Source organism: Taeniopygia guttata, chromosome 24 (genome assembly GCF_048771995.1).
Source record: "Taeniopygia guttata chromosome 24, bTaeGut7.mat, whole genome shotgun sequence".
Lineage (NCBI taxonomy): Eukaryota > Metazoa > Chordata > Aves > Passeriformes > Estrildidae > Taeniopygia > Taeniopygia guttata.
Window position 1 is genome coordinate 2,783,310 of NC_133049.1, and position 24,759 is coordinate 2,808,068.

At 50.9% G+C, this 24,759-nt stretch overlaps 2 protein-coding genes and 1 non-coding gene across 4 annotated transcripts in view; 1 reads left to right on the top strand and 2 right to left on the bottom strand.

Moving 5' to 3' along the window:
* The first annotated feature begins 8,183 nt into the window (after positions 1-8,183).
* The window catches only part of LOC100226286 (protein CEPU-1), a 363,323-nt gene continuing 346,747 nt past the window's right edge, over positions 8,184-24,759 (top strand). The window contains exon 1 of one of the 2 annotated variants that reach the window (XM_041720916.2): positions 8,184-8,557. In XM_041720916.2, the coding sequence (XP_041576850.1) occupies positions 8,482-8,557 (76 nt within the window). In that variant the 5' untranslated portion in view covers positions 8,184-8,481. The remainder of the gene's footprint in view (positions 8,558-24,759) is intronic. The other variant, XM_030290832.4, reaches the window with a different exon arrangement.
* On the bottom strand, positions 8,630-23,755 carry LOC140680497 (uncharacterized). The gene is made up of 2 exons (XM_072918098.1): positions 23,669-23,755; positions 8,630-9,810 (listed from the first exon to the last, which is right to left on the bottom strand). The coding sequence occupies exons 1-2, from the start codon at positions 23,753-23,755 to the stop codon at positions 8,863-8,865; spliced, it is 1,035 nt and encodes a 344-aa protein (XP_072774199.1). The 3' UTR covers positions 8,630-8,862.
* MIR2993 (microRNA mir-2993) lies at positions 9,569-9,636 on the bottom strand. The gene has a single exon (NR_049074.1). It is a non-coding gene; the product is annotated as a microRNA mir-2993 (primary transcript).

Sequence of the window (24,759 nt, forward strand, 5' to 3'; positions counted from 1 at the left end):
TGGCTGCTCCAGTCCAGCCCTGCTGTCCCTTGGTGTCCATGGGGTTACTGGAGGGCAGGGACCATCCTTCTTCCCCCTGTGCCATCAGAGCTGCCTGGCAGCCCCTTCCAGAGGCTGCTGAGGCTGGGAGGGAATGGAAGGGTAAGGAAACCACAAGGAAAGGCAGACAGAGGGAAGGGATGGAGGGAGTGAACGAGGTGGTTTGAGCAGCGTCAGTGATCCCAGGTTTTTCCAGTCATTCAGTCATGCTGTGTGTTTGCCATCTAATTCCATCCCAAACACCCTAAACTGGAAATAAAGCCCTGTTTAATAAACAGCAGTCGGCATTTCATTTCCCTGAATATTCTGGGAGCAACTGCTCATTATTCCGATGATTTCCCCCCACTGTAATTATTGCAAGCGACCATTCACAGATTCCGCTGTTGACTTACACGTCCATGCAATCTCACGCTGAAATATGTATATATTTTGGTGTCCTATTGAAAATTCAATAGGATCCAATTTCAATTGCTATTGCCTTCGCCACCGTGCCTCCCCTCTCCAATTTTCCAATGCTCCAGCTGCACAGTGGAGAAGAAAGGATGCAGCAGACATAAACAGCAACGTCCAGCTGAAATGGGGAGAGAAAAATTACTTCCTTGTACTACCACACTCCTGACAAGAGCTGACTCTTTCTTTTTTCAGGTTTTTTTTTTTTTCCCTTTTTTCCCCCCTTTTTTTCCTACCACATTCAATTTTCTAACTCTGCCAGGCAGGTTGCAGGACTAATCTTGAATGTGCTTTGAGCCTGCAGTATAATGCCACGGGCTTTTAAAGCTTGGGATGGGGGAGAAGGAGGAGGAGGGTGTGGGGAATGCAATTAGTTTGGGGTGGCAGGATGAGCGGGAGAAGCTAAAATTGCAAATGAGGGTTATTTGGGGAATGCGAATCCCGTTCCTCCCAGGGTTTACCTGCCTTTCTCTTTTGGCAGATGGAGAGTGGGAGATGTGAATTAGATGGGAAAAAAAAAATCCCTAGACAGTCTGCAGGGTCTCAAATGGTGCTTTCATCACAGCCAGTGTTTTGTAACGTGCATGTTTATTTTCCCCTTCATCTGGAGTACAAAGGATGTGGTGTTTGAGACCTGCCAGGGGTTGACTGGTGATGGGAGGCTGGGCTGCCTTTGGAGGTGTCACTCCAGCTCCAGGGAGCAGAGCAGATGCTGGGTGGCTTTGAGCACTGCAGCAAAGGTGTTTCCCCTGCTGCACTTTCCAGAGCTGAGAATATCCATCAATAAATAATATCTGGTGGGTTTCTGTCTGTTCCTAGCTCCTGAAGAGCTCTGTCGAGGTGGGATTGTCTGAGACATCAAGGTGCCTGCAGGGTTCTTTATTGTCACCAGTCCAGTTGGTGTGGTGGGTCACTGCTGAGCCACCTCAGCGTGACCTCAAGCTACAGAGGAGATGGAAAAGAGCTGCACAAGAGTTTCCCCCCCTCAAAAAAAAAAAAAAAAAATCAATATCCCATTGTCAGTTTGGAAGAGATGATTAGAAATGCAAAATTTGGAGGGCGAGTATATCTTCCAACACCTTCCAGGACAGACTTGGGCAGCTGGCTGAGTCTTTGTCTTCACTCCCCAAGTCACAGAGGGAGTTTGAGGAGGGGAACAAAAGGGAAGGGAAGGTAGGGATGTGCCAGGGCTGTGTCACCCCCAAGCCCAGCAGCACGCACACGGCAGCAAACAGCCACTATCTCCTCGAGCCATCTGTTTGCAGAGACTTTGCCCATGCAACGGTGCCTCTTCCCACATGGACTTGTTGCCTCCTTGTAATCCATAGGTAAACAGACTTTTAATCAGCTGGAAGCAGGGAGAGGAGGCAGTGAGGCACGATAAGAGTCCAGTTGGGATGGGGACTGATGGCAGCACGAGCCCCAGCGGGTGGGTGCTGGGAAACATCCCTGCAACATCTTTGGAATACAGAGAAAAATGGTTTGTTTGGGGGAAGGGATTGAATGAAGGAAATAGTGAGACCAAGCAGAGCATGGCCACTGAGCAGCTCTCCAGAGGCTCTTATCGCCTTGGTTTACTTCTGTGTTGCTTGAAATCTGAAATTTTATGTAGAGAGTAACATTTGCTAGAGAATAACATTTCCCGAGGTAATACAGATGCCCTATCTGTGTGCACTGGATAAGGGCAGGGCGCTGTGGGCATCGCCTCCCTGCAGGGCTGCAGGTCACTGCTCCCTCTGGGCTTGCAGATTTGGGATGTTTGGGAGCTTTCAGCCTGGCAGGGCTCCGGGTGGCTCTTGCAAGGTGCTGGTTTGTGTCCAGGTGGGCGCTTTGCCTGGCTGATCCAGACCCTTCTCCATCCACCCTTTCTTTCTGCTTCTTCTGCTGTGAAAACCACGTTGTCCCTCAGCCATCAGTGAGTCACAGAATGTCCCGATTTGGGTGGGGTGATCCCATTGAGTCCAACTCCAGCTTCAATTTGAAGGGGAAGGAGGTGTGCTCGGTGCTGGAGCTGCTGGGGTTTTTATCTCCCAAGTTGCTGGGATGCCAGAGGTGCTGCAGACGTGGCTAAAAGCAGAGGCCTGGGGTGTGGGAAGGCACTGTGGGCGCAGGGAGCTGGGGCAGTGACCCGGTGCCCTACAGTACATGGCATTACCGTGTTTAATGTACTCAGCGCTAATCTTTCTCTAAACACAAGCGATCTTGCTGAGTTCAGCACTGAAAGAGCAATAACCAATGAAGGAGATGAGATTAAGAAAACTCACAAGAATCAAATGTGCTAGAAAGGGCTGGGGAAGTGCCAGGGGCACTGCAGTAAATGACCTCCCTGGGAATCGAGGACAAATAAAATCCATGCCCCGTGTCTCTCTCCCCTCCCAGGCGCCTTGCGCCGATGCCGGAGCCCTCCCCTCCCTGGTGGGGCCATAGATGATGCTTTCAGGGCTATTTTTGCACTGGAATACAACAAATCCTCTGTGCTATGGGGCCGAGGCGAGGATCCGTGTCGCTGCATTCAGAAAAACGAACCTCTCGAGCTCAAGGAGAGCTGCTTCAGTTGGCAGGAGCATTATTCTGTCTGGAACAGCCTTGAGAGGGCAAACAAAACCTCTGAGCTGTGGCTCTTGCTTCCAAAGGCTCTCTGCAGGCAGGGATGCTGGTGAGAGCGGCTTTTTTTAAAATTTGTGAGTCAGAAACAGCCAAAAATTGACCCAAATTCCACCAGGATGGGATGAAAACGGCATGCAGCATCCTGAGGGAGTTGGTGTCCCAGTCTGAGCTCCACTGGGCTGGATGGGGAAAAGTCTTACAAACAACTTGCAGGTGCTCACTGGGCATTGTGAGGTTTTTATCCCGAAGGATGGGATGGTGGAGGTTCTCCCCCAGTGCTTAGCAGCCTGAGGATGCCCTTCACGGATCCCAGGCCTCCCAAATCTGCTGCCTCAGATCCCTACCCCTCGCGCCGTGCAGCCTCGGCGGCTGCGAGGATGACTTGGCAGTGATATATTTACTACAATTACCATCTCCCTTCCCAGAGGAGGAAAAAATAGATGAATAATATGTTTTGAAGGTGTCATGGAGTGAAAGCAAGAGAGGAGCTTGAGCCTGAACTTATGAATAACTTATAGGCTTCCTCCCTTCACGCAGCTGCTCCGTTTGGGCTTATCTTTCTCACCCGTAGGAGGTGTAATTAAAGGAGCAAAGCTGGGTACCCGTGGGCACGCGCCTGTCTGGCTCCGTGTGCCCCCCGCTCGCCAGGGCACGGGGGTGCTGGAATGCCTTTGTGTGGACACGTGGGCCGGGCTGTGTGTGGAGCTTTGCAAATTCTCCCCCTTGTCAAGAAAAACACTTTTTTTTGCACATAATCCATTGCTGGTGTGTTTGGCAGGGTGGTGGAAGTGTTGCCTTAACTCTGCCCTTGCACTGAGAACCACAGGCAGAAGGAATTTCAGATGGGGAAGCAGGTGAGCCCTGCAAGCCTTAAAATCTGGGAGATTTTGGTTCTGTTCATGACACAGCTGGAAATTCCCTCCCTGGCCTCATGTGGTGGCTTAGCCTTCCCAAGTCTTATTTTTCCAGCCCTAAAATGAGAACTAATTCGCTCTTGTCTCAACACCTTCCTCTGCTTTCTCTATTTTGACTTGAAGAGCTCAAGGGAGGGACTGTTTTTACCGGGTGTACACATGGAGGGGAACATAATGGAACCGGGATCTTATCAAAGGCACGCCAATGCTATTGTAATGCACGCGGTAATTACAGGGATGTATATGGAGGGATGATGAAAAAAATCCAATGAAACATGGCATTTCCCTCTGGAAAAAATGTTAGCGAAGTAAAGCCACGCCTGGGAGTATGTCAGTTCCAGCAAAAAATGTCTATTAAAAATTATGCAGTGCTGCTCAGCAAGGTCACAGCACTCCTTTTAGAGCCAGTTAGAGGTTTCCTTGCAAAGCAGCACATCACGTTTTGTTTTTTTTTTCCCTGCAGACTTTTAGCCAAGGTGTTGTGTTTTGGGCTTTTATTCAGATTTAGGGGCAGAAAAAAATTGAATGGCATAGAAATTTTGCAGGAATTTCTGCCAAGAGGAGCCTCCTGCATCTCGATATGCATGGAGGGATGGTGTCCCTGGTTAACACCAGGCACAAATATATATTTATATATGATTTCCAATGAATAACTTGTTCCCCCATCCCTATCTCAGGAGTGCAGCCCTGCTATCTGCATGTTCCTATCAGCCCAGCACACAGATATGGAGGAGTGTAATGGAGATATTAGGCATTTATTGCAAGGCATTCTGTTGAACATCACCTGCTGCTCAACATGAAAAGTTGATGTTCCACAAAGCCACAAGCCAAAGGCTCCTTAAGAGCTGTTCTGGTGCATCGGGTAAATATCTGTGCCCAGAACGAGCGCTGTGTGGATTAATAATGCATGGAGCAAATCTGTAGGAAGAGCAGCGACTGCGTAGGGCTGACTTAGAAACTGCTCTCCCTGCTTAGGCAAATAGGCAGGGAAGTTGTGTTTTTTAAAGCATAATGTGTTGGTAATAAACCAAACCAACCTAATGGACCACTTCCAGCTGCTCCAAGTGCAGTCACTGGCTCGGCAAGCTGGGGTCAAAGCAGTGCTGCCAAGGGTGGTGAAAATTGCTGTGTGGCATCTCATTGTGGGCAATTTGTGCTGGTGGAATGGTGGGGAAGCCGTGGAGAGGTTGAGATGGGATGGGGTTAGGAATCTTTCCCCCTCTCCAGGGGTTTTCCATTAGCTGGTGGTCGTTGGGGCAGTGGGTTTGTGCTGGAGGAACACTCCAAACCCTGACATCACAACGAGATTAAATCCTCCATTCCCTGTATTTGCTTCTGGAGAAGTGTCCTGCTGCACCAGTGGGTCATTAGTGATACTGTGCTCATTAGCTCTTCCTGCCCTAATGAGCTGGGAGGTGGCGGGGGCCCTGGCAGGGTGTGGTGGAGGAAGTGGTGGTGGAGAGCCCTGGATCCATTGCATCTCCTCGAGGTCTGTGGCTTGAACACAGCCTTGGGAGGGGAAAGGAAGGAGAGCTAAGAGCGCTCTGCAGCCACATTTTGGCAAGCCCCCATGGAAACTGGTGGATCACAGCGGTGGAGGTGTTGGGGAGCACCCAAGGATGGTGAAATGCATCTTGTCTGTGGCTGGGGCAGTGTCACCTTTGCTGGCTGGTGGCAGGGACGTGCAGGCATCAAACAGCCCTGCCCGAGCTGCCAATCCTCCCAACGTTTGACATCAGAATCGCTGTCAGATCTGCGGATGGGGCTGGAGCAGAGGGACCTGTGCTTTGTCACCTTCCTGCAGCACAACGACTGGCCTGGATCTGACTCAGAGAGTCCCTGGGTGATGGAGAGAGAAACACAGCTGGATTTCCAAGAGTTTGCAGCCAAGTCTTCTTCTGAATTGCAAAGCTCAGATTTTTGGAAGCCTCTGAGGAGGCATAAATACAAAAAGCCAGAATATCTTTAATTTTTTTTCCTCTTTGTCATTTTTTTTTCTGGCTATAATGTTGTTTGAAGGGGATGTGAGTCACCTCGAGCAATCAAATGAGACATCCTTATCATTTATGAAAATAATATTTAATATGATAGTTTTTATTTAGGTTGTTTTAAAGGGGTCTCTGGGGTTTCTGAGCCTCAGATATTCTTTTTATTGGACAAAGGGTGGAATAATTTAAGGCTTTTGTTTCAAGGACCTTTTCTGTGTGGGCATGTGGGTGTCATGCTCTTGATGCTGGGTTGTGGTGTGGGTAGATGCTTGGTTTGGGAATCCCGAACTGGAGAAAAGTCTATTTTATTTTTGGTGTTGTGAAATAGGCACCAGTAGTTGGCATGGGCAAGGAGCTGAAGTGACAGGAGTGTGTTCAATCCCAAACTGGGCCCAAGGGGCCCGGATGCTGCTCAGAGCAGGAGGTGGGCTGGGTGTGAGCAATCAGAGGAGTGTGGTTACAGCATGGAAAACCCCCTTGATCTGGACTAAGAGGAGGTTTCTGCTCCAAACTGGAGAGGTTTTCCTTATTAATTTTGCTTTTAGAGCCATTTCCACACGGGTTTAGGTGCCTGAGGGGAAGGGGTTTGTTGGGGCTGACCTGCAGGGCTCAGCCCCCCAGGAGCAGGTGCCCCTCTTCCTTCTGGGCCAGGCAGGTGGGACACAGGAGTGTGGGTGTGAATCCCTCCCACCATCGTGCGGGTGGGGAAACTGAGTCACAGCACCGCTGCAGCTGCTCCAGGAGGGATTCCCCCCCTTTCCCAGAGGGGAAGAGCTTTGGGGGGGCTGCAAGGGTGCTCTGGGGATGTGCAGACGATGGAGCAGAGGTGTGAACGCTAAAGGGGAAATGTGGGGGGCGTGTGGATGCCAGGGGAATTTTGGGGGATGCGGATGCCCAGGGGGTGTGGGTGCTGGATGCTGGAGTTGGGGGGATGCAGATCCACAGGGAGGGCGTGCAGATGCCAGGGGGAAGTCTGGGGGCTGCAGCTGCACACAGTGAGGGGGATGTGGGTGCTGAGGGGTGCCAGGTGGGGGGTGCAGATCCTGGTGGGGTTAGGGGGCTGCAGAGGCCCAGGGGGGGCAGTTTGGGGGTGTGGGTGCCGGGGGGAAGTTGGGGACTGCGGGTGCTGGGGGTCTGGGAGCTGATGGGGTTAGGGGGTGCAGATGTTGGGGGTGAAGATGCTGGTGGGGTTAGGGGGGTGTAGTGCCTGTGGGGTGTTCAGGGTGTCTTTGCCAGTGGGGTTAGGGGGTGCAGGGGGGTTAGTGGGGTGTGGGTGCTGATGGGGTGCTCGGGGTGTTTTTGCTGGTGGAATGGAGGGGTGCAGGTGCTGGTGGGGTTCGGGGGTGCAGGTGCCGGTGGGGTTAGTGGGGTGTTTTTGCCAGTGGGGTTAGGGGGTGCAGGTGCCAGTGGGGTGCTCAGGGTGTCTTTGCTGGTGGGGTTAGTGGGGTGTAGCTGCCATGGGGTTAGTGGGGTGTCTTTGCCGGTGGGGTTCGGGGGTGTGGGTACCGATGGGGTTAGTGGGGTGCGGATGCCGGTGGGGTTAGGGGGTGCGGGTGCCGGTGGGGTTGGTGGGGTGTCTCTGCCGGTGGGGTTGGTGGGGTGTCTTTGCCGTTGGGGTGTGGGTGCCGGTGGGGTTAGTGGGGTGTCTTTGCCGGTGGGGTCCGGGGGTGCGGGTGCCAGTGGGGTTAGTGGGGTGTCTTTACCGTTGGGGTGTGGGTGCCGGTGGGGTTAGTGGGGTGTCTTTGCCGGTGGGGTTCGGGGGTACAGGTGCCGATGGGGTTAGTGGGGTGTCTCTGCCGGTGGGCTTCGGGGGTGCGGGTGCTGGTGGGATTAGTGGGGTGTCTCTGCCGGTGGGGCTCGGGGGTGCTGGTGGGGTTAGTGGGGTGTCTTTGCCGGTGGGGTTCGGGGGTGCGGGTGCCGATGGGGTTAGTGGGGTGTCTTTGCCGATGGGGTTAGGGGGTGCAGGTGCCGGTGGGGTTAGTGGGGTGTCTTTGCTGGTGGGGTTCAGGGGTGCGGGTGCCGATGGGGTGCCCGGGGTGTCTTTGCCGGTGGGGTCCGGGGGTGCGGGTGCCGGTGGGGTTCCCGGGGTGTCTTTGCCGGCGGGGTCCGGGGGTGCGGGTGCCGGCAGGGTGCGGGTGCGGGCGCGGGGGGGCCCCGCAGCCAATGAGTGCTGCGCGGGGGCGGCTGCGTGCGCGGCCGGCGGCGTGTTGCAGCCGGGCGGCGTGTGCGGGCCGGAGCGGCGGGCACGCAGCGCCTGTCCTCGCACCTGCAACCCCTTCCGACCCCCTTCCCCTCCCCTTTTTTTTTTCTTTTGGGTTTTTCCCCCTCCCCCACCCTTCGGTGCTTTTTTCCCTTTTTTTTTTTTTTTTTTCCCTTTCCTTTTTCCTTCCCCCCCCGCCCCTCTTCCTGCGCTTTGCTCCGGGAAAACGCTGGATTTTAAACCTTTCCCCGCCCGGCAGTGAGTGGGGAAGGAGAAGGAAAACATGGCCCAGGCCAAAATGCACCACCCCGTCTCTTGGGTGATCTTCGCCGGGATGGCCGCGCTCCTCCTCTCCCAAGGTAGGGAACGCCGCGGGGGACGCAGCCCGGGCGGGCGGAGGATGCGCGGTCCCACAGCAGCGCCCTCCGAGGGGGCTGGGGATGAGAACCCCCCCAGAGTGGGGATGAGGATCCCTCCAGAGCGGGGACAGAGCTGGGAGAGGGTCCCCAGCCCGCTGTGAAGTTGCGGGGGATGCGGATGCGGGTGCGGCGCAGGAATTCCCGGTGCACCGGGCTGGCGGCGGGGGGGACACTTCTCCCCTGGCGTCCTGATTATTCTTGCGGGTGCGGAAGGACTCTGCCATCCCGGCACAATTCTGGCAGGATCAATGATCCAACAGGCTGGGGGGCACGGGGTGGGGGGGAACTGGGGTTCCTCTGTGCTCCCCCCACGCCTTTGCTTTTCCAGCAAGGTCGTCCGAAAAACTCGGTGCAGCCCCGCTCCCGCCGGGCTGGGAGTTGGGAAGCGCTCGTCCAGTCTGTCTGTCCCGGATCGGCACGGCTGCCTCCCCCCATCCGGGGGATGGTGCTTGGAGGGGAGCGGGGGGCTGTGTGAGGGAAAAAAAAAAAAAAAAAAAAGAGCAAAAAGCGATGGGAAAAGGAGCGGGGGGAGAGGCGGCAGGAGCCAGCCCCATCTGGCCGGGAGCGCCGAGCCTGTCAGCTCGCGTTAGGCTCCTCGCAGCCATCTGGAGGGGCTGTGCGAGCGGGGTTTCCTCCATGGGAGGAGAGGATGGAGCCGCATCCTGCCCCGGGCCGCCGCGGGAGCCCGGGATGCGCGGGGGATGCGCCGGGGGATGCGCCGGGGGATGCGCGGGGGGATGCGCCGGGGGATGCTGCTGCGCCGTGCGCGGGGGGCGGCTGGGACCGGGGCTCCGGGGCGGGATGCGGGCACTTCTCGGGGAAATGGAGGCGCCCCGGGAGGGGACGCGGGCGCTCCTTGGAGCATGGATGCACCCCCGGGGCGGTGCGAGTATTCCTGGGCGAGACGGATGCACCCCAGGGGGATGCAGGCGTTCCTCGGGGGGGATGCGGGTTCTCCCGAGGATGGAGAGGATGGCGGGGGTGAATGCACCTCCTTCTCCACAGCCGGATCCAGCTACCTCTGCGCTGCTCCCACCGAAGGCTGGGGATGTCCAAAGCAGCCCAGCCTCGTCCCCCGTGTGCCGAGGCGCGCTGCAGCAGGACTCGGCTGGGCTCGGGAAGCCCAGCGGGTGTGGGGCTGGGGGCTGCGGTGTGGGCAGGGATGGTGACTGGGTGTCTCCCACCTCAAACTTCTCTCAGCTGGGCAGGCCGGGCCCGCTCCTGCGGGGGGAGAACCCCCCGTGCCGTATCGACCGGCACAGGCTGCTTAGCATGCACAGCACACGGCGGAGCATCGCTCCTCTCCGCCTTGCTGCGCTCTCCTTCTCCCGGTGTGCCGCTGGCATCCCGGCATCCCGGGGGCTTCCCCGCGGCTCCCAGCCCCGGCCCCCTCGGCTGCCCCCTCTGCAGGAGCCCGCCTGGGCTGGGAAGGGCTTCCCAGGAGAGGGATGAAGCTGCACCTTCCCCTCCTCGCTTCTCCTGCCCAGAATTTGCGCTTCATTTATTTTATTATTTTATTATTTCATTATTTTATTATTTTTTAATGCTCGCTTTGGGGCTCCTGACTACTCGGATTCCTTGCAGCCTTACTCCATGCCTCTGGTCATCATTCCTGCTTCTTCTCCCTGCTCCTATCAAAGCCTCCAGATCAAAAAGTAGTTGGTTTTTTATTTCTTTGTTTACTATTTTTATAACTCTCCTGGGCAGCAGAGCAGTGGGGAGGAATGTGCTGACTCCCTAAGCCCAAAATCCCCCAGTTCCCTGCCTTTCAGGAATCTGATGTAGGTGCCAGAAGTCCCTGAGTCACTCCTGGAGTGAGGGAAGGCAGGGACCCAAGTTACTCCATGGTCTGGGGAGGGCCCAGGGCAGAGCTGAGGGGAGCTGGGTGAAATATTGCCCAGGGCAGCCTTCACAGCAAAAAGCTGGGGCCTTTTTTGGGCAGGGAGTTGCTCCATTGTTGGAGGGAGGGAGTCCCCTTGGGAGTTTTTTCTTGCATATTTTTATTTAAGAGTCATTAAAGATGTGGCAAGCACATTTCTCTCCCTCTCAGGATTTTTCTCTCTGTGCACCTCTATGAAAAATCCTGAGAGGGAGAGAAATGTGCTTGCCACAATTAAAGAAAACCTCAAACACACCCTACACATAATTTTGTATTTTAACACAAACTTTTAAAGAGAGTTTTGACAAATTTGGGTTCATTCAACACCAAGGTAATATTTAGGTGTGTATGCAGTGCTGAAAATCAGCAGTAATGTGCTTCTGCTTCATGAATTCTTCTGTGATTACAGTGGTTTTTGGAATGTATAAGTTTTTTCCTTTGTTCAGTGTCCAGAAGTGGAGCTGACTTGTGTTTGAAAACATGAAAATAATTGTCATGCAAGAAAACTGTGTTTTGCACAAACCTCCTCCAAATATCTCCGGAGATGTGTGCTGCCCTCTGCAGCAGTTCATCCATCCTCTGGGTCCTTTCCCTATTTCCAGCCAAACAAACAATAGGAAAAGCGGTTTGTGAGTGTGCTTGAAAGGAAAGTGGAACGTGAAGTGGAATAATTCAGAAACATTTGACCACCTGCATTTGTGCAAACATCTGTGGGTCCTCCAAGTCGTGCAGATTCACTTTTGCAGGAATATTGTAAATTTGTTGGATTTGTGGAATTGTGGCCCTAAAATGGGAGCTGTTGAGTGTTGTGTCCCTCAGGAAGGAGCTCCCTGAGCCCTGAAATATCCAGCATGGTTGGACACCAAGGGAGCTGTTGGGTGCTGGTGCTGAAGAGAGAGGCTGGGGCATTTCTTGGATGCTGCATCCTCTTGGGAAGGAGCTGCAGGTGTCCATTGCATCCACTCACAAGGAGGATGAAGCCAGAAAATGTCTGGCCACAAATTGGGAAAGGAGATGGGAAGAGGGGAGGTTGCAGAGGGCTGGGATAGCCCCAGGCGTTGGAAAGTGAGTGGCAATTTGGCAACACAGCTCTCATTGTGTTTGCTCTGCGACTTCTGTGGTATTTTTAAATAGCAGTGATGAAAATCCAAAATATCCTCACACAGAGCCCAGGCAGCAGCATTTTCTTCTCCCACTTTCCCTGGCTCAAAGTGTAGGGGTGTCCTCACATGTGCCCCATGTCCCTGACCCACAGCCCACCTGGATTTCTTAAGGAAGAAGCAAAAATCTCACCCCAGCACTCAGGAGTGGGAGAGACAAGAAAACTCTTCATTCAGCCACGCGTAAAAGGATTAACCAGGCTAAAAGGTCATAGAAGATTTAGCTGGGCCTTTAGCATCAGTAAGCCAAGAATTATGGGAATTTGATTTACAAATTAGCATAAAGACCTTATTCTAATAAGCATACAAGCTGAAATAGGTATGTAAAATAATAGCATGTGTCAACATCCTACACAGAGCGTTCCTCATCCGAAAGAATTATTCGCTCGTTCGATGTGGCTGGGATGCAGATAATTCCCAAACTGAGACAGGCTGTGCTGGTGTGTGATGGAAAGGCTGGATCTGACCCAGAGACACATCTGCAGGCAGGAGAGGCTGGGTGCTTCTCCTTAGGAAGGGCAGGATTTGGAATCTGGGTTGGGGCTATGCTATCCCCAAAAAAATGCTAGCCCCAAAAAATGCTATCCTCGAAAAATTCTATCTCCAAAATATGCTATCCCCAAAAATGCTATCCTCAAAAAATGCTATCCTCAAAAAATGCTATCCTCAAAAAATGCTATCCCCAAAAATTCTATCCTCAAAAAATTCTATCCTCAAAAAATGCTATCCCAAATAAATGCTATCCCAAATAAATGCTATCCCCAAAAAATGCTAGCCCCAAAAAATGCTAGCCCCAAAAATGCTATCCTCAAAAATTGCTATCCCCAAAAAATGCTATCCTCAAAAATTGCTATCCCCAAAAATTCTATCCTCCAAAAATGCTATCCCAAATAAATGTTATCCCAAAAAAAAAATGCTATTCCCCAAAAATGCTATTCCCCAAAAATGCTATTCCCCCAAAATGCTATCCCCCAAAAATTCTATCCCCAAAAAATTCTATCCCCAAAAAATGCTGCCTCTGAAAAACTGCTATCCTCGAAAAATGTTATCCTCAAAAAATGCTACCCCCAAAAATGCTACCCCCAAAATCCTGTGAGAATTTTCTCTCAGTGGAGGGGTGAGGGGAAACCTCCTGGCAGCTCTTGCAGGAGGTAATTGCACTAATGAATGTGTATAAGAAAAATTACGTGTATCGACATCTTTTTGTGAATGCTCGGATTTATTGGTCCTCAGGAAAAATATTAGACGTGGCTAATAGTTATCACACAGGTCAATAAAACGTGATATTCACCCCAGCAGCAGAAAATAGCTTTTTAATAGGTAATAACAGTAATAATCAATACCTACATGATTAGATAACCCAGTTATATGCAGTACATAAAGGGAGGGGAATGCACTCCGCCTGCTCGACGGCTGCGTTTGCAGCGTGGCTGAACATCTGTCATTGCTGCTGATTCTCAGCGGGGCTGAGGAGGTGCCAGCACCTCTGGAAATCAGGCCACCACGTGGGATTCATTGGCACCTTTTTCAGATGCATCAGCAGGAGCCTGAGAAGACCTTTTGAAAGCAGTTGCGCTGTGCGAAACGCTGGATGGCACCCAAAATGCTGGAAATTTGGGATTTTGGCTTGGGTGGTGGAGTTGCAGGTGGGGTTTTCCATGTGTGGATTGCTGCTGCTTCCCTGGGAGCATCCCTGTGCTGAGCTGGTTGCACAGCGGTGGATTGGCAGGATGCAAGGAGGAGTAAAGTTGTTGTAGTTGCTCTACGCCATGGTTGTGGAGAGATCTCCTGTCGCCCTGATTCTTGAGTTTTCTAAAGCCTTCTGAGTTTACATTCTATTGGGAAACTTTCCCACACAGTTTCTGTAAATAACGTGTTGTTTTGCATTCCTTCATGGGGGTGGAGAGACTTGATGTACTAGTGGTTTGTCCAATGTCTTTGGAGAGGTGGCCCATTCACTCTCCAATCCACTGTCACCTTTGGAGAAGTATAAAAGTTGGAGTCAGAAAATAAACTTTCTCTTTTACCTTGCAAAGTGGCAAGTGGCTCGCATTGTGCATTCTCGTGTCCTATAGCGACAATCTCCACCACAACAGATGGAGATCAAAATGGTGAAAAATCAAAATGAAATAGAAACTCCATTGTGTGTATACCTTAGAGCACGGGAGGAGGTGCTGGAGTAGGTTTGTGTAGTAGCTACACCAGGTTTAGGAGCCCCACTGGTGGACTGGAGATGTGTGAGGTCCTGTAAGTGCTGACACAAATTTCAGGACCTGCAGCTGTTTATTGGCCATGAGGCACACGTGAACAAGGTGCCTGTGCCCATCTACAGGAGGAAATAATCATTCATCTCAGATGTTCATGGCAAAGGTTTGGAGCTGCAGCTTGGCCTTGGAGTTGAGCTCCTGGTTACAAATTTTGGGCCAAAATGAGCAAAAGGTGTCAGATTTGGGGATTCTTTGGAAGTCCAGGTTGGTGTCCAACTGCTCTCTCTTTCCCACATTTGGGATGAGCTTCATGGGTCAAAAGGAGGTAAACGTCGCTTTGATAAGCAGAGGATCAGGTGGGAGCTGGGAGACTGGAGAAAACCTCCTCTGGTAAGACTGAACTTCGGAGCCATCCCAGGGACCATCCCTCTGTACAGGACTGCTGCTCTGGAGGCTGCAGTTTTGGGATATCCTTGTGTTTCACAAAAGCTACTTCTCCTTTCTCCACATAGGAATTTTGACCAGCACAATAACCCTGGCTCGTGGTTTTTCCATCTTCCTTCGACTTACACCTGAGACGAATGCATTTGATATTAGAAATGTCTACTTTGTGTATTTTTCTTGCAGTTTTCACTTAAAAAATACCTATATTGTGATTTCCTCCCCCATTTTATTTTTTCCCCAAGGGGAAGAAATTGATCAGTTGACAGATCTAGGTCAGGTTAGCGAGCAGGGTTTGCTGTTTTCTCTGATAAACCAGGAGTGGATGGGGAGAGCTCTTCCCAGGAAGCTCCAGTCGGACAGTGGAGGTGAACCTCAGCTTTCCTCAGCCTGAGAAACACCACGTGAGGAGCAAATATTTGGCCATGGCGATCAGAAAAAGACTTTCATTTGTGTTTGTCTTTGCTTCCCAAACTTCACTAGTGGCAAGAAAGGGCAAAACTTTCCTTGCTGTTCTCCAGTTGAAGGGACAAAAGCTTTAAAGAGAGGAAATGGGATTTTTTAAGCATTACTGGTCATTCTCCTTTGATAGGCAGTGACAAATCTCCTGTTAGACTCAGCAGGACCCAAACCTGATCCATCTCTGATGTTCATGGCAAACACTTGGAGCTGAGACTTGGACTTGGAGTTGAGCTCTTGGTTTCGAACAGGAGCCAAAATGAGCAAGGTGCCAGATTTGGGGATTTTACAGTGGAAGTCCAAGCCATGCTCCTGTCTCCTGTTGCCAGCCAGCACCCAAACCTTGGCACATGAGCTTTTCATGCCTTTAGAAGCTTTTATAGGAAAAAAAACAGACTGGGAAAGCTGAGGAGAGGAGTCTTCAGGGAGAGCTCAGAGCCCCTTGCAGAGCCTAAAGGGGCTCCAGGAGAGCTGCAGAGGGACTGGGGACAAGGGATGGAGAGACAGGAAACAGGGAATGGCTCCCACTGCCAGAGGGCAGGGCTGGATGGGACATTGGGAAGGAATTCCTGGCTGTGAGGGTGGGGAGATCCTGGAACATTCATCCCTGGAATGTCTAAGGCCAGGCTGAATGGGCTTGGAGGCAGCTGGGATAGTGGAAGGTGTCTCAGTCCATGGCAGGGGGTTGGAATAAGAAGATCTTTAAGGTCCCTTCCTAACCCAACCCATCCTGTGATTCTACAAAAACCAGGATCACAAAGAATGACCTCTTTGTCACTGCACCCCAACCCTTCCAGCCCTTCCGTGGGTGCATCCTGCAGGAATTGCATCCCTGCTGCTCCCAGCACATTTGGAGCTGTGGCTGGCAGCTGGGAGGAGCAGCCACCTCCTTCCCTCCTTCCTCCTTCCCAAGCAGGCCCCTTGCTCGTGGTTAATAATAAATCAGAGGTGCTGCCTTGCCGGGTCTGTTCTCTGCTGCCAGGAGGCAGAGCACGGATTTTTGATGTGCTTAACAGTTAATATGTCTAATGCTGAAAGCTGTTGTAAATTAATTGACCTCTTGGTCCCCTTGTCCTGTTGACTGTTCCCACTAAAGACAGTGTTTGGTTCTTGGCATTCCAGCCCCCCTCTGACTTTCCCTTCCTCCACCTCCCAGTAATGCTTCGCTTACTAATCAGGGCAGTCAAAAAAAGGAGCCTCGACGCTGAACTGCTTCAGAGGAGCTGCATGGGCAGGTCAGGATTCCGGGCATCCACTGTGCCTGAATTCCTGGTGCTCAGAATATTCCCTTTAAAGCTCTGCTGGCAGCTGGCATGGAACCCTCTGCCTTCCCACAGGGATAATGGGGACGGAGGTGCTGGCAGACTGAGAAGTCCCAGCAGGACCCTCTGGAGGTGGATGGAAAAGTCACCTCCATGCCCTGGGTGAGCTGTGGCTCACACCAAGCGGTGGCTCTGGCTTGGAGGAAGGATCAAGGTGGGTTCTCATCAGGGATTTTTTTTTGGAAATTACAGAAAAAGATCCCAGAAGAGTTTGGGTTGGAAAGGAGCTTTAATCTCATCTCATTCCACCCCCTGCCACGGGCAGGAACACCTTCCACCAGACCAGGTTGCTCCAACCCAGCCTTGAGGGACTGGTGTATTTTCCCTGCACACTGCTGATCCTGGAAACCCCAATTTAGCTTGGAAAGGAGCTTGGAAAACCACAAATTCTCAGTCCATAGGGCTGGTTCGTGTCCTCCAGTAACTCACGGTGGGAGAGAGCAGCTGCTAAGGAGTGGGAAATGCCACAGGAAATTGTGTAATATTAGAAATGAAGCAGAATGTTTCAGGTTTTTCTAATTCCAAAATGAAATAAAAAAAAAGAACCACCACAAATTCCCAGTGAAAGTAAATTCTGGGAAAAGTAAGGATTGATTTTTGAAGCATTTTCTTTGGAGCTTGCTGAAGCTTTATGTACAAAGTTGTGAAGTGATTTAAAAAAAAAAAAAAAAAAAGAGCTCCAAAGGCCGTGTTCCAGCAGTATCAAAGAGCCTGGAGTCTCCAGCCTTGTTCCATTTTGTATTGTTATTTCTTCAAAACAGATCCTTTGCTAATGTTTCCATTTTACTAGAAACGGAATTCTTGATTTAAAGAACTGGTTTGAAAGCCAAACCTGACCCGCCTCACTGGAAGCGTGACAGGCCCTCAGAGCAAAGCAAGGTTCATTACTGCCATAATATAATCTTTCTTTTTTTGGTGTTTGGGGCTTTTTTCCCCTCTTGGAGGAGTTATCTGGTGAATAGGACTTCGTTCCTGGCTTGGTTTGGGTGTTTTTAGCTTTTATTCTCTTTCTACAGGACAGATGGTATTTAGAGATCAGAGGGTGCCTCCGTTAGACTTTTAGTTTTCCAAAGTCAATTCCCAAAGCCAGCACTGGGGTTTTTGATAGCGGGCCAAGGCACAGGAGAGTGGCAGGGCTGGCTGGCACGGGGTGAATTTGGATTTAGGATGAGTGACATCTCTCTTAATGAAGCTCCTTTTGGAACAAAGCTGGCGAGGAGCAGGATCCGTGATCCATTAGAGGCTGGGGTAGTGGCAGAGCCAAAAGTGCCTTGTCATTGGAGACAACATGAAAAAAAAACGTGTATTATTTATTGTTTACTTTTTGTGCTGCTTTTCTGCACGTCAGTGCTTCCCATTGTATGTTTTGGGCTTCAAAACCTGACACCACATTAGAAACCATCTCCAAAGCCCCCAAATAATGCATAAACTATGATTATTCCTTCTGATCCACTTGTGTTTATGTAAATGGCTGGAAAAGCGTTTTCCAGCTTATTTCAGAAGCTTAAGGGATTCATACCAAGCCTATTATTGAAAAATCAGAAAGGGAAAAGCAACTTCTGAGACAAGGAATTAGCAACTCAATGGCAGCGCTCGTGCTGTGGGGTCTGGCTGGACCACAGATGGGAATTCCCTTGAGATCCAAAAATCCAAGAGGTTGGTGGGATTGGAGGGGAGAGGGGGCTCAGAGGAGGTTTGGGGTCAACCCAAAGGGATGAGGGGCTGGAGAGGGAGCTGGGGCACAAACCATTGGTGCTGCTGGGGCTGGTGGACTGGATTTTGGGGGATGAAGCCCCCAGGCACTTGGGGGACAATCCTGGCTCCGTGTCCTTGCATCCATGGGTGGGAAGGGGCTGGCAGTGCCATCCTTGCTCCATGGAAACCTTTTCTCTCTGTCCCAGGAGAGGTGGGACCAGATGCAGATTCTCTTTGGGCTCCATCCCATTCCAGCCAGCCCTGCAGCATCTCATCCCTCCTCTCCTGCTGCTTTTTTTCCCTGGTTTGGTCCCTTTCCCCCTTCCTTATGTTAATTTCCCACCTGAGCACCAAGTACTTTATAAATAGCAAATCTGAAATGAATTTCCTAGCAGCAATCATTATCTCCCCCGACAGCCATTAAACATTCACACAAGCAGAGCAAAATGACAAAGGGGATTGATTTTTACAGTATGTTGGGGGGAGGTAGGAGAAAGGAAATATGTTGACAAGGCTTTTTTTTTTTCCTTATTCCCCCCCTCTCTCCATTCTCCCCTCCCTTCCACATCTTCTATCTTGTGGAAATCAAAATCACCCTTTTGGAGATCAGGCTGGGAGGGGATGGGAGACAGCAAAGTTGGAAATAAATAACAATAAATAAATAAATAAATAAATAAATAAATAAATAAGGAGGAAAAGAAAAAGCAGCAAGTTCTATCCCTTTCTTCTCCAAGCAGCAAGCTCTGTTCCCTTCCTCTCCAGCCCCTGGAAGCCTCGCTCCGATCCGTTGGCCACGTACAAACTGGTAAACATGACGCTGGTTCTGTGGCCTGGCTGTGGAGATGAATATGTCAGAGTTAATGCCTGTGAAGATGGAGGGGTGGGCTGCAGGGAATGGGGGGGCCCAGTCTGGGAGCCTGCTCAGCAGAATAAATGTGTTGATGCAATCGTCGGGAGCGGGCGAGCCACGGCCGAATGAGGCACTGTAGCTGAAAATTTAACTTTGATTTCAATTTTCATATTTGTCAGCAATAATTAGATTCAAGAAATGTTTTTGCCACTGTTCTAAAATACTAATAAGTAGGAGCCTTTGTAGTATGGCTAATGGAGTCTTTTTTTTCCTAGTGGGCTAGAAAAATTCCATTAAAGGGAAAAGTCATACTATATTACTGTGCTTGAACATGCAGTGACTTTGCTGCCACAGGAATATCTGTGCTGGGAAACAGCGCCCTTGCTTCCAAGTGCAGGGATGGTGCTGGGGAATGGGGTTGACTGTTGGTTGGGTTTGGCTGGGCAGGGACAAGGGAGGACCAGAATAGATCCTCCACATCAAACTGGGTGGGGAGTGATGCTCTGAGGGGCTTTGGGGAGCTTTTGAACTGCTCGTGGGATGATTCTCCAGTGGCTCTCATCCAGCAGGCTTTGGCAAATTGTTTTGGTGTTGCCATTTCCCTTTGGGTTTAAAGCCTTGGATCAATGAGGAATTTGCCTTTGTTGGCTCTGCCAGAGGCAGAAAGCTCCTTCTACCCCTCCCCACCCTGCAGGCTGGATTTCCTTGGCAGCACGTGCCAGGTTTTATCCCGGAGAGACGCCGGCAAGGAAAGTGATATTAAATTTGCTGGCGATATGCAGAGCAAATGGGGAAGCTCTAAGTTGTGCCATTCTCAAGTTACTTCAGCCTATTAAGCAAACAAAAGCACTTGTGGAGTGAGAAATGGAAATGGCCAATGTGGCCCGATTAATCCTGGAAGTACAATTCCATTAATAAGCCAGCTTTTAATAGGTGGCTCTTTCCAGGAGCTGCTGGGACGAAGAATTGATGTATTCACTGTAATTGTATTGCAACTAATAGGATCAGAAGAAAATTGTATGGAGAACTTATTCCTTTGCCACCATATTCCAATCACTTGAAATAATACAGGAGGGCCCAGCATGGTAATGAGACTTAAATCTAAACAGGAAGAATATTTTAAATTTTAGTCTGCTGGGGCAGGGGGGGTGGTGGGGAGGTGGAGGGGGGAGGTGGCTTGTGCTTTTGCTTCCCCATAGAGTGGGTAGAAATAAAACAGCAGTTCAGAGAGGTGCTGGGGGAAGTGGAGATCCCAGTCTCAGTGGAAATGCTCCATGGATGGATGCTGGGGCTGCTGTCTCAGCGGGGTGCTGGGATGAGGCTGCTGGTGCAGAGCTGTGCCAGGTCAGCCTCTCTCCTGAATGCTAAGGGGCTGTCTGGATGCCCAGGGATGGGACTGCCCCTTTGGCATCTCCCCCAGAGCCTTTTGTTCCTGTCATTGGCAGCGAGAGGAGCTTTCCCCCTGTGCAGTGGCTGTGGTTCACGGGCAGAGCTCATTAACGAGCACAAGGTCCTCGCTCCATTCATCCCCCGTTTATTCCCACCTCCATCTGCAGGCTCTGATGGTTAGCTGATCCTTCCTTCCCAAGGAATTCCTGCAAAAACCCACCTTTGCTTTAGAGAGCAAACATACCTTTGTGGCTGCGGCTCTGGGCCCCTGTGGGATGCAGACAGGGATTTGGGCTTTAATCCTTGAGTGTCTCTCCAAGGGACCTTGGAAGAGAAGAACTGTGCAAATCCCAGGCAGGCTGGGTGGCTCAGCACATCCAGGATGCAGATCTCCATAACATCAGTGCAATTGTGGAATGGTGCACATTAAAACAAGGAAATACCAACGTGGAATCTGCCTGACCCAAAATCTGTGTGGCCCGTGATCACTGGAGCTGTGGCTTTGCCATGAGAAGTTTGCAGTCACTTTTTGTCAGTTCATCACTGGTTCAGGGCTGTTTGTTTTTCACTCCTCCTCCCTATTTGTATGCATGCTCTGACCCTGCTTTGGTAACAGGCTAGAGAGTAAATAGAAAGGGGAGGGGAAAAAAAAAAAGGCAAGGAAAAAAAAAGGCAAAGCACAGTTCAGCTCAAATCCCCAAGGAAACAGATGTGATTGCCTTCCAGAAATGGCTCCAATAAGGCCAGAAAGGAATATTGCTTTTATAGCTTTTGGGATATAAAACATTTAGAAAATGTGATTGACTGGCGGTGTCTAATTTATCATTTATCCATTTCTCTATCCACCCAAACACGGCAGTATCCTCAGACGGACTCATTTCCACCTTTTTTTTCTGTTTTCTGCCTCTTTCCTGTGTGTGACACATGTGTAAACCCATGTTCCCTTGCAGGCTGAGCTGTGTGTGCACACACAGGCACGTGTTCCCCCATGCTCCTGGCTCCTTGTCCCTGTGCCTGTGTCATGGATTTATCATCGTTCTGCTAAGCACTCAAACTCCTGTGGCTATTTATAATTAATGCTCAGAAACCTGCCAATCCATTTAATGACACCAGGAGGTCACGGCCTCCCTTATAGCTTCCCATTAATCATCATTAGAACAGTTCTGGGTTTTTTACGTTCTTTTAAAATGTTAATTCACCTTTATAATGCTCCTTTCAGCTCTGACTGTAAAGGGATACTCTGTAGTCACTCCAGACTGTCTTGCAAGTGTGTGCAGGTGAAAGGCGCAGTGGGACAATTGCACTTGATAAAGTCTCTTGGATGTCTCCCGCTGGAATGAATTCCACTCACAAACTCTGCCAGATGGGATTTCTCCACTGCCCTCTGCCGCCGGCTGCTCACAGCGATGCTGGCACGGCTCCCTCCCTGCTGGCTTCATCCCACCGAGCCCCTCACCCTCCTGAACCACGGGATCACAGAACCCAGAGGAGGTTTGGGTTGCAAGGGGCCTTAAAAATCCTCTAGTCCCATGTGGAACTGTGGTTCCCCATTGGAATAAGTTTATCCATGCTGGCACAGAGCTTGCTAAGCTCTGCCAGGCTGTGCTCGGGCACAACTTTGCTGGGCAGGTTTTTAGATCTGAGGTGGGCTCATGCACAGTTTGGCTTTATGGGTTGTGGTGTCTTGGCTTGGGTGGAGCATCCGACTGATCCTTTGTGCAGGTTAACAAAAACCCCAGTTCCCGGAGAGCAGGGAACTCTGCACCCATTGGTGAGTCCATCTCCTTCCTGCCAGAGCCCTGGGAGCCTCCAGCCCTCTTTGTGTGTGCCAAATCCTGCCATGGTCACAGCAGAGGTGTCAAGAGGCAGCTTGGAAGAAGAAAAGATCTGGGTGCAATCTGGTACCTTTTTCAAGCAGCAGTTCCTCTTCAGTAGCCCCTCCACAACCAGGCTTGTGGTTGGGAGTAATCATCCCTCTCCAAAGTCAGTCTGTGCTTGCCACCGATGGGAATGGCTCCAAAGCGGTGCAGTCCTGATCCAGACTGGGGTGTCGATCCTTTTGGGAGCAGTTCCACAGTGTAGCGGTGCAAACCATGGCTCCATGTGAGCTGTGGGGACTTCTCATAGCTCTGGGTGCCAAAGCTGCAGAGCCTCCCATGATTTCTGCTCTGTGTTCATCCAAGAGGGGAGAAGGCAGCATGGACACCCCGGTCCTTTGGTGGGAAGCATGCACAGCCCTGTGTGTGCTCAAGGAGGGCAAAGATTCATGGTGACCTCTCTTTTTGGGTGAAACAGGATCACCCCTGCTCCTTTGGAGGCTTCTGGTCTGGGTGAGAGCTGAGCCCAGGCCCGTTTCTCTGAGTAAATACGCCAGCAGCATTTGGCTTAATGAACTGTGGCTTTTAATAAATGGCTCTTATCTTGCTGAAGTGCTGCTAAATTGTCAGGATTTAAAATTAGCCTAATAGATTTGTGGGCGATGTTTTATTCACTGGTTAGTTGGAAAGAGACGGAGAGGGGGAGACATGGCTCCACCCAGTTCTCCCTGAGTTACACACAAGTTATTTATTTGTTTGGGCCGAAGGGGAAATGTTCTGGATTAATGTGCAATGCCTCAGCACCTGACTTAATGAGAATTTAGAGACCTATCCCAAACTGATAGTCTCCCATTAATCACTCGGTGGCCCCTCTGCTTTGCTGTCCCTGGGATGTATTTTTCATGGTGGTGGTTGGGTTATGGTGCCCACTGCTGCTTGCCAGGAAAAGGGGATGGGGATGGACAAGAGAAGTTTTTGGGTGCTGTGGTGGCTTCCAGGACCACTTCTTGCATCTGTGGTCTGTGTTGATGTGGAAGTAGAGCCTGTAGATCTCTGTCTACACCACACCTACCTGTGCAACTTGAGTTCTTGAGCATGAAGCTGAACTTGCTCAGCTTGTGATACATCCCATGAACTTCCACGAGCCACTTTGCCTTTGTTTCTTTTGGCAATGCTGAGCTGGTTATGATCCTGCTGACAGTTTGGAGACATATGGAGAGTCAAGGCAGAACAGTGTCTTATAATAGAGTAAAACGGGATCTGGTTGGGATGAAAGATGCCAGAGAAATGTCAATCACTATCATTATCCTAACAAACTGCTGTACCTGCAGAGATAATAATAATATTTAGCAATTATATAGCACCTAACAAGCTCAAACAGCACAGACTGCAGCTAATTAAATCTCCCAAGACTTCCTTTTGGTGGGTGATTTCCTTAGAGCACGGATCAGTTTCTCAGAGTATTTTGTGAGAAGCTAAAGGCACTTCTTCTCCATTTCACAGGTAGGGAAAGGTGGTCCTGCTGGAGATCTGCACAGTGAGGGTGGTGGGGTCAGTCCTGGCACTGGGTTGGGCTGTCTGCTCCAGTAGGAGGTGTTGGATGGCCATGATTGATCACCCAGATGGCCAAAGGTGTTGGGATGCATTGATGTGCTTTTCTTCATCCTTTTTGGAATCGGGGAGAGTTTGGGAGCTGGACACCCAAGTGACGACCCCACCAGCACCCCTTGGTGATGTGGAGGTGCTGGGCTGGACCATCAGAGTGTGTTTTCTCCTGTCTGCTTTTCTGGGCTGCTGATCTTTCCCTCCTGGCTCATCATTCCCCATCCCACCTTGCCAAGCTGCATCCTCAGAAACCCTTCTGGAGGTGCTACACCAACCAACATCCCTGCTTTGGCTGGGTCATCCAAGATCACCATGACCGAAAGCAAGACTTTGAATATTTCCCCATTTGTGGTGCTCTCACCTCGCCCTTCCTGGGAAGCAGCAGGTGAATGCACTGGTGGCTGCCTGGATGCAGCCAGGCTCCCTGACCCCTGCCCAGCTCTGTGTTCCTGCAGCCCAGGGGGCCCGTGGTGTCCCTGTGACTTTGTGAAGGTCAGCGTCGCTGTCTGAAGTGGTAGCGACGCGTGATGCACGGTGTCAGCCATAAAGGAAATATTGTATATAAAAGATAAGTTTTTTTTTCTTTTCTTGTGGCAGAGGAACAAGGCGCCGGGTTCATTTAGCATTCATAAAGTCTTGCTTTGGAAACGCCTTTAAGTACTGCTGAGGGAGACTTGAAGGAGCATGTTTGAGAGTCAAATGCACATCTCCTTGGGCTCTCCTTTCATCTGCTTTAAAAAACACAATCTTTTTTTTTAATCTTTCTTTTTCCCCCTCTGTAAAAATACTAATCTTCTCCAACAGCAGCAGACACCCAGGGTGCAGGCGCTTGGCAATTAGTTCAGTGAACAGAATAAGTGAGGAGCAGAGGGAAGGGGGGACTCAGCCAAGGACCGGAAGATGCTGAAATCCTGCCTGCTAATTAGGAGGCAGCACAGGATGGGGCCTGGTTAATTCAGGTGCTGAGACACAGCACCTGAGTGTTTTGTCCACTTGCGTGTCAACGTGGCCTCTGTCATCCTCTGGTCTGAGAGGAAGGCCCACCAGAGAATTTGGGTCTTGCGCTGGGGAAGAGTCCAAGGGGATGAGGTGAGGATGAGTTTGGCTGGTTTTATGACCTGGCAAGAGTAGTCCCGACCCCAAGCAGGTCACGAGTAGTTGTTGGGAGAAACACATGGAGTTTTTGGCGTGATTCCTCCTTGGATTCTTGGCTACCACCAGTGGAGTGGAGTGTCCATCCTCCAGAGGCTGGGCTTTCCCTCACAGAGAGTCATCCTCTTGGAGTTTGTGCCAGCATGGAAATTCAGTGCAAGATTCC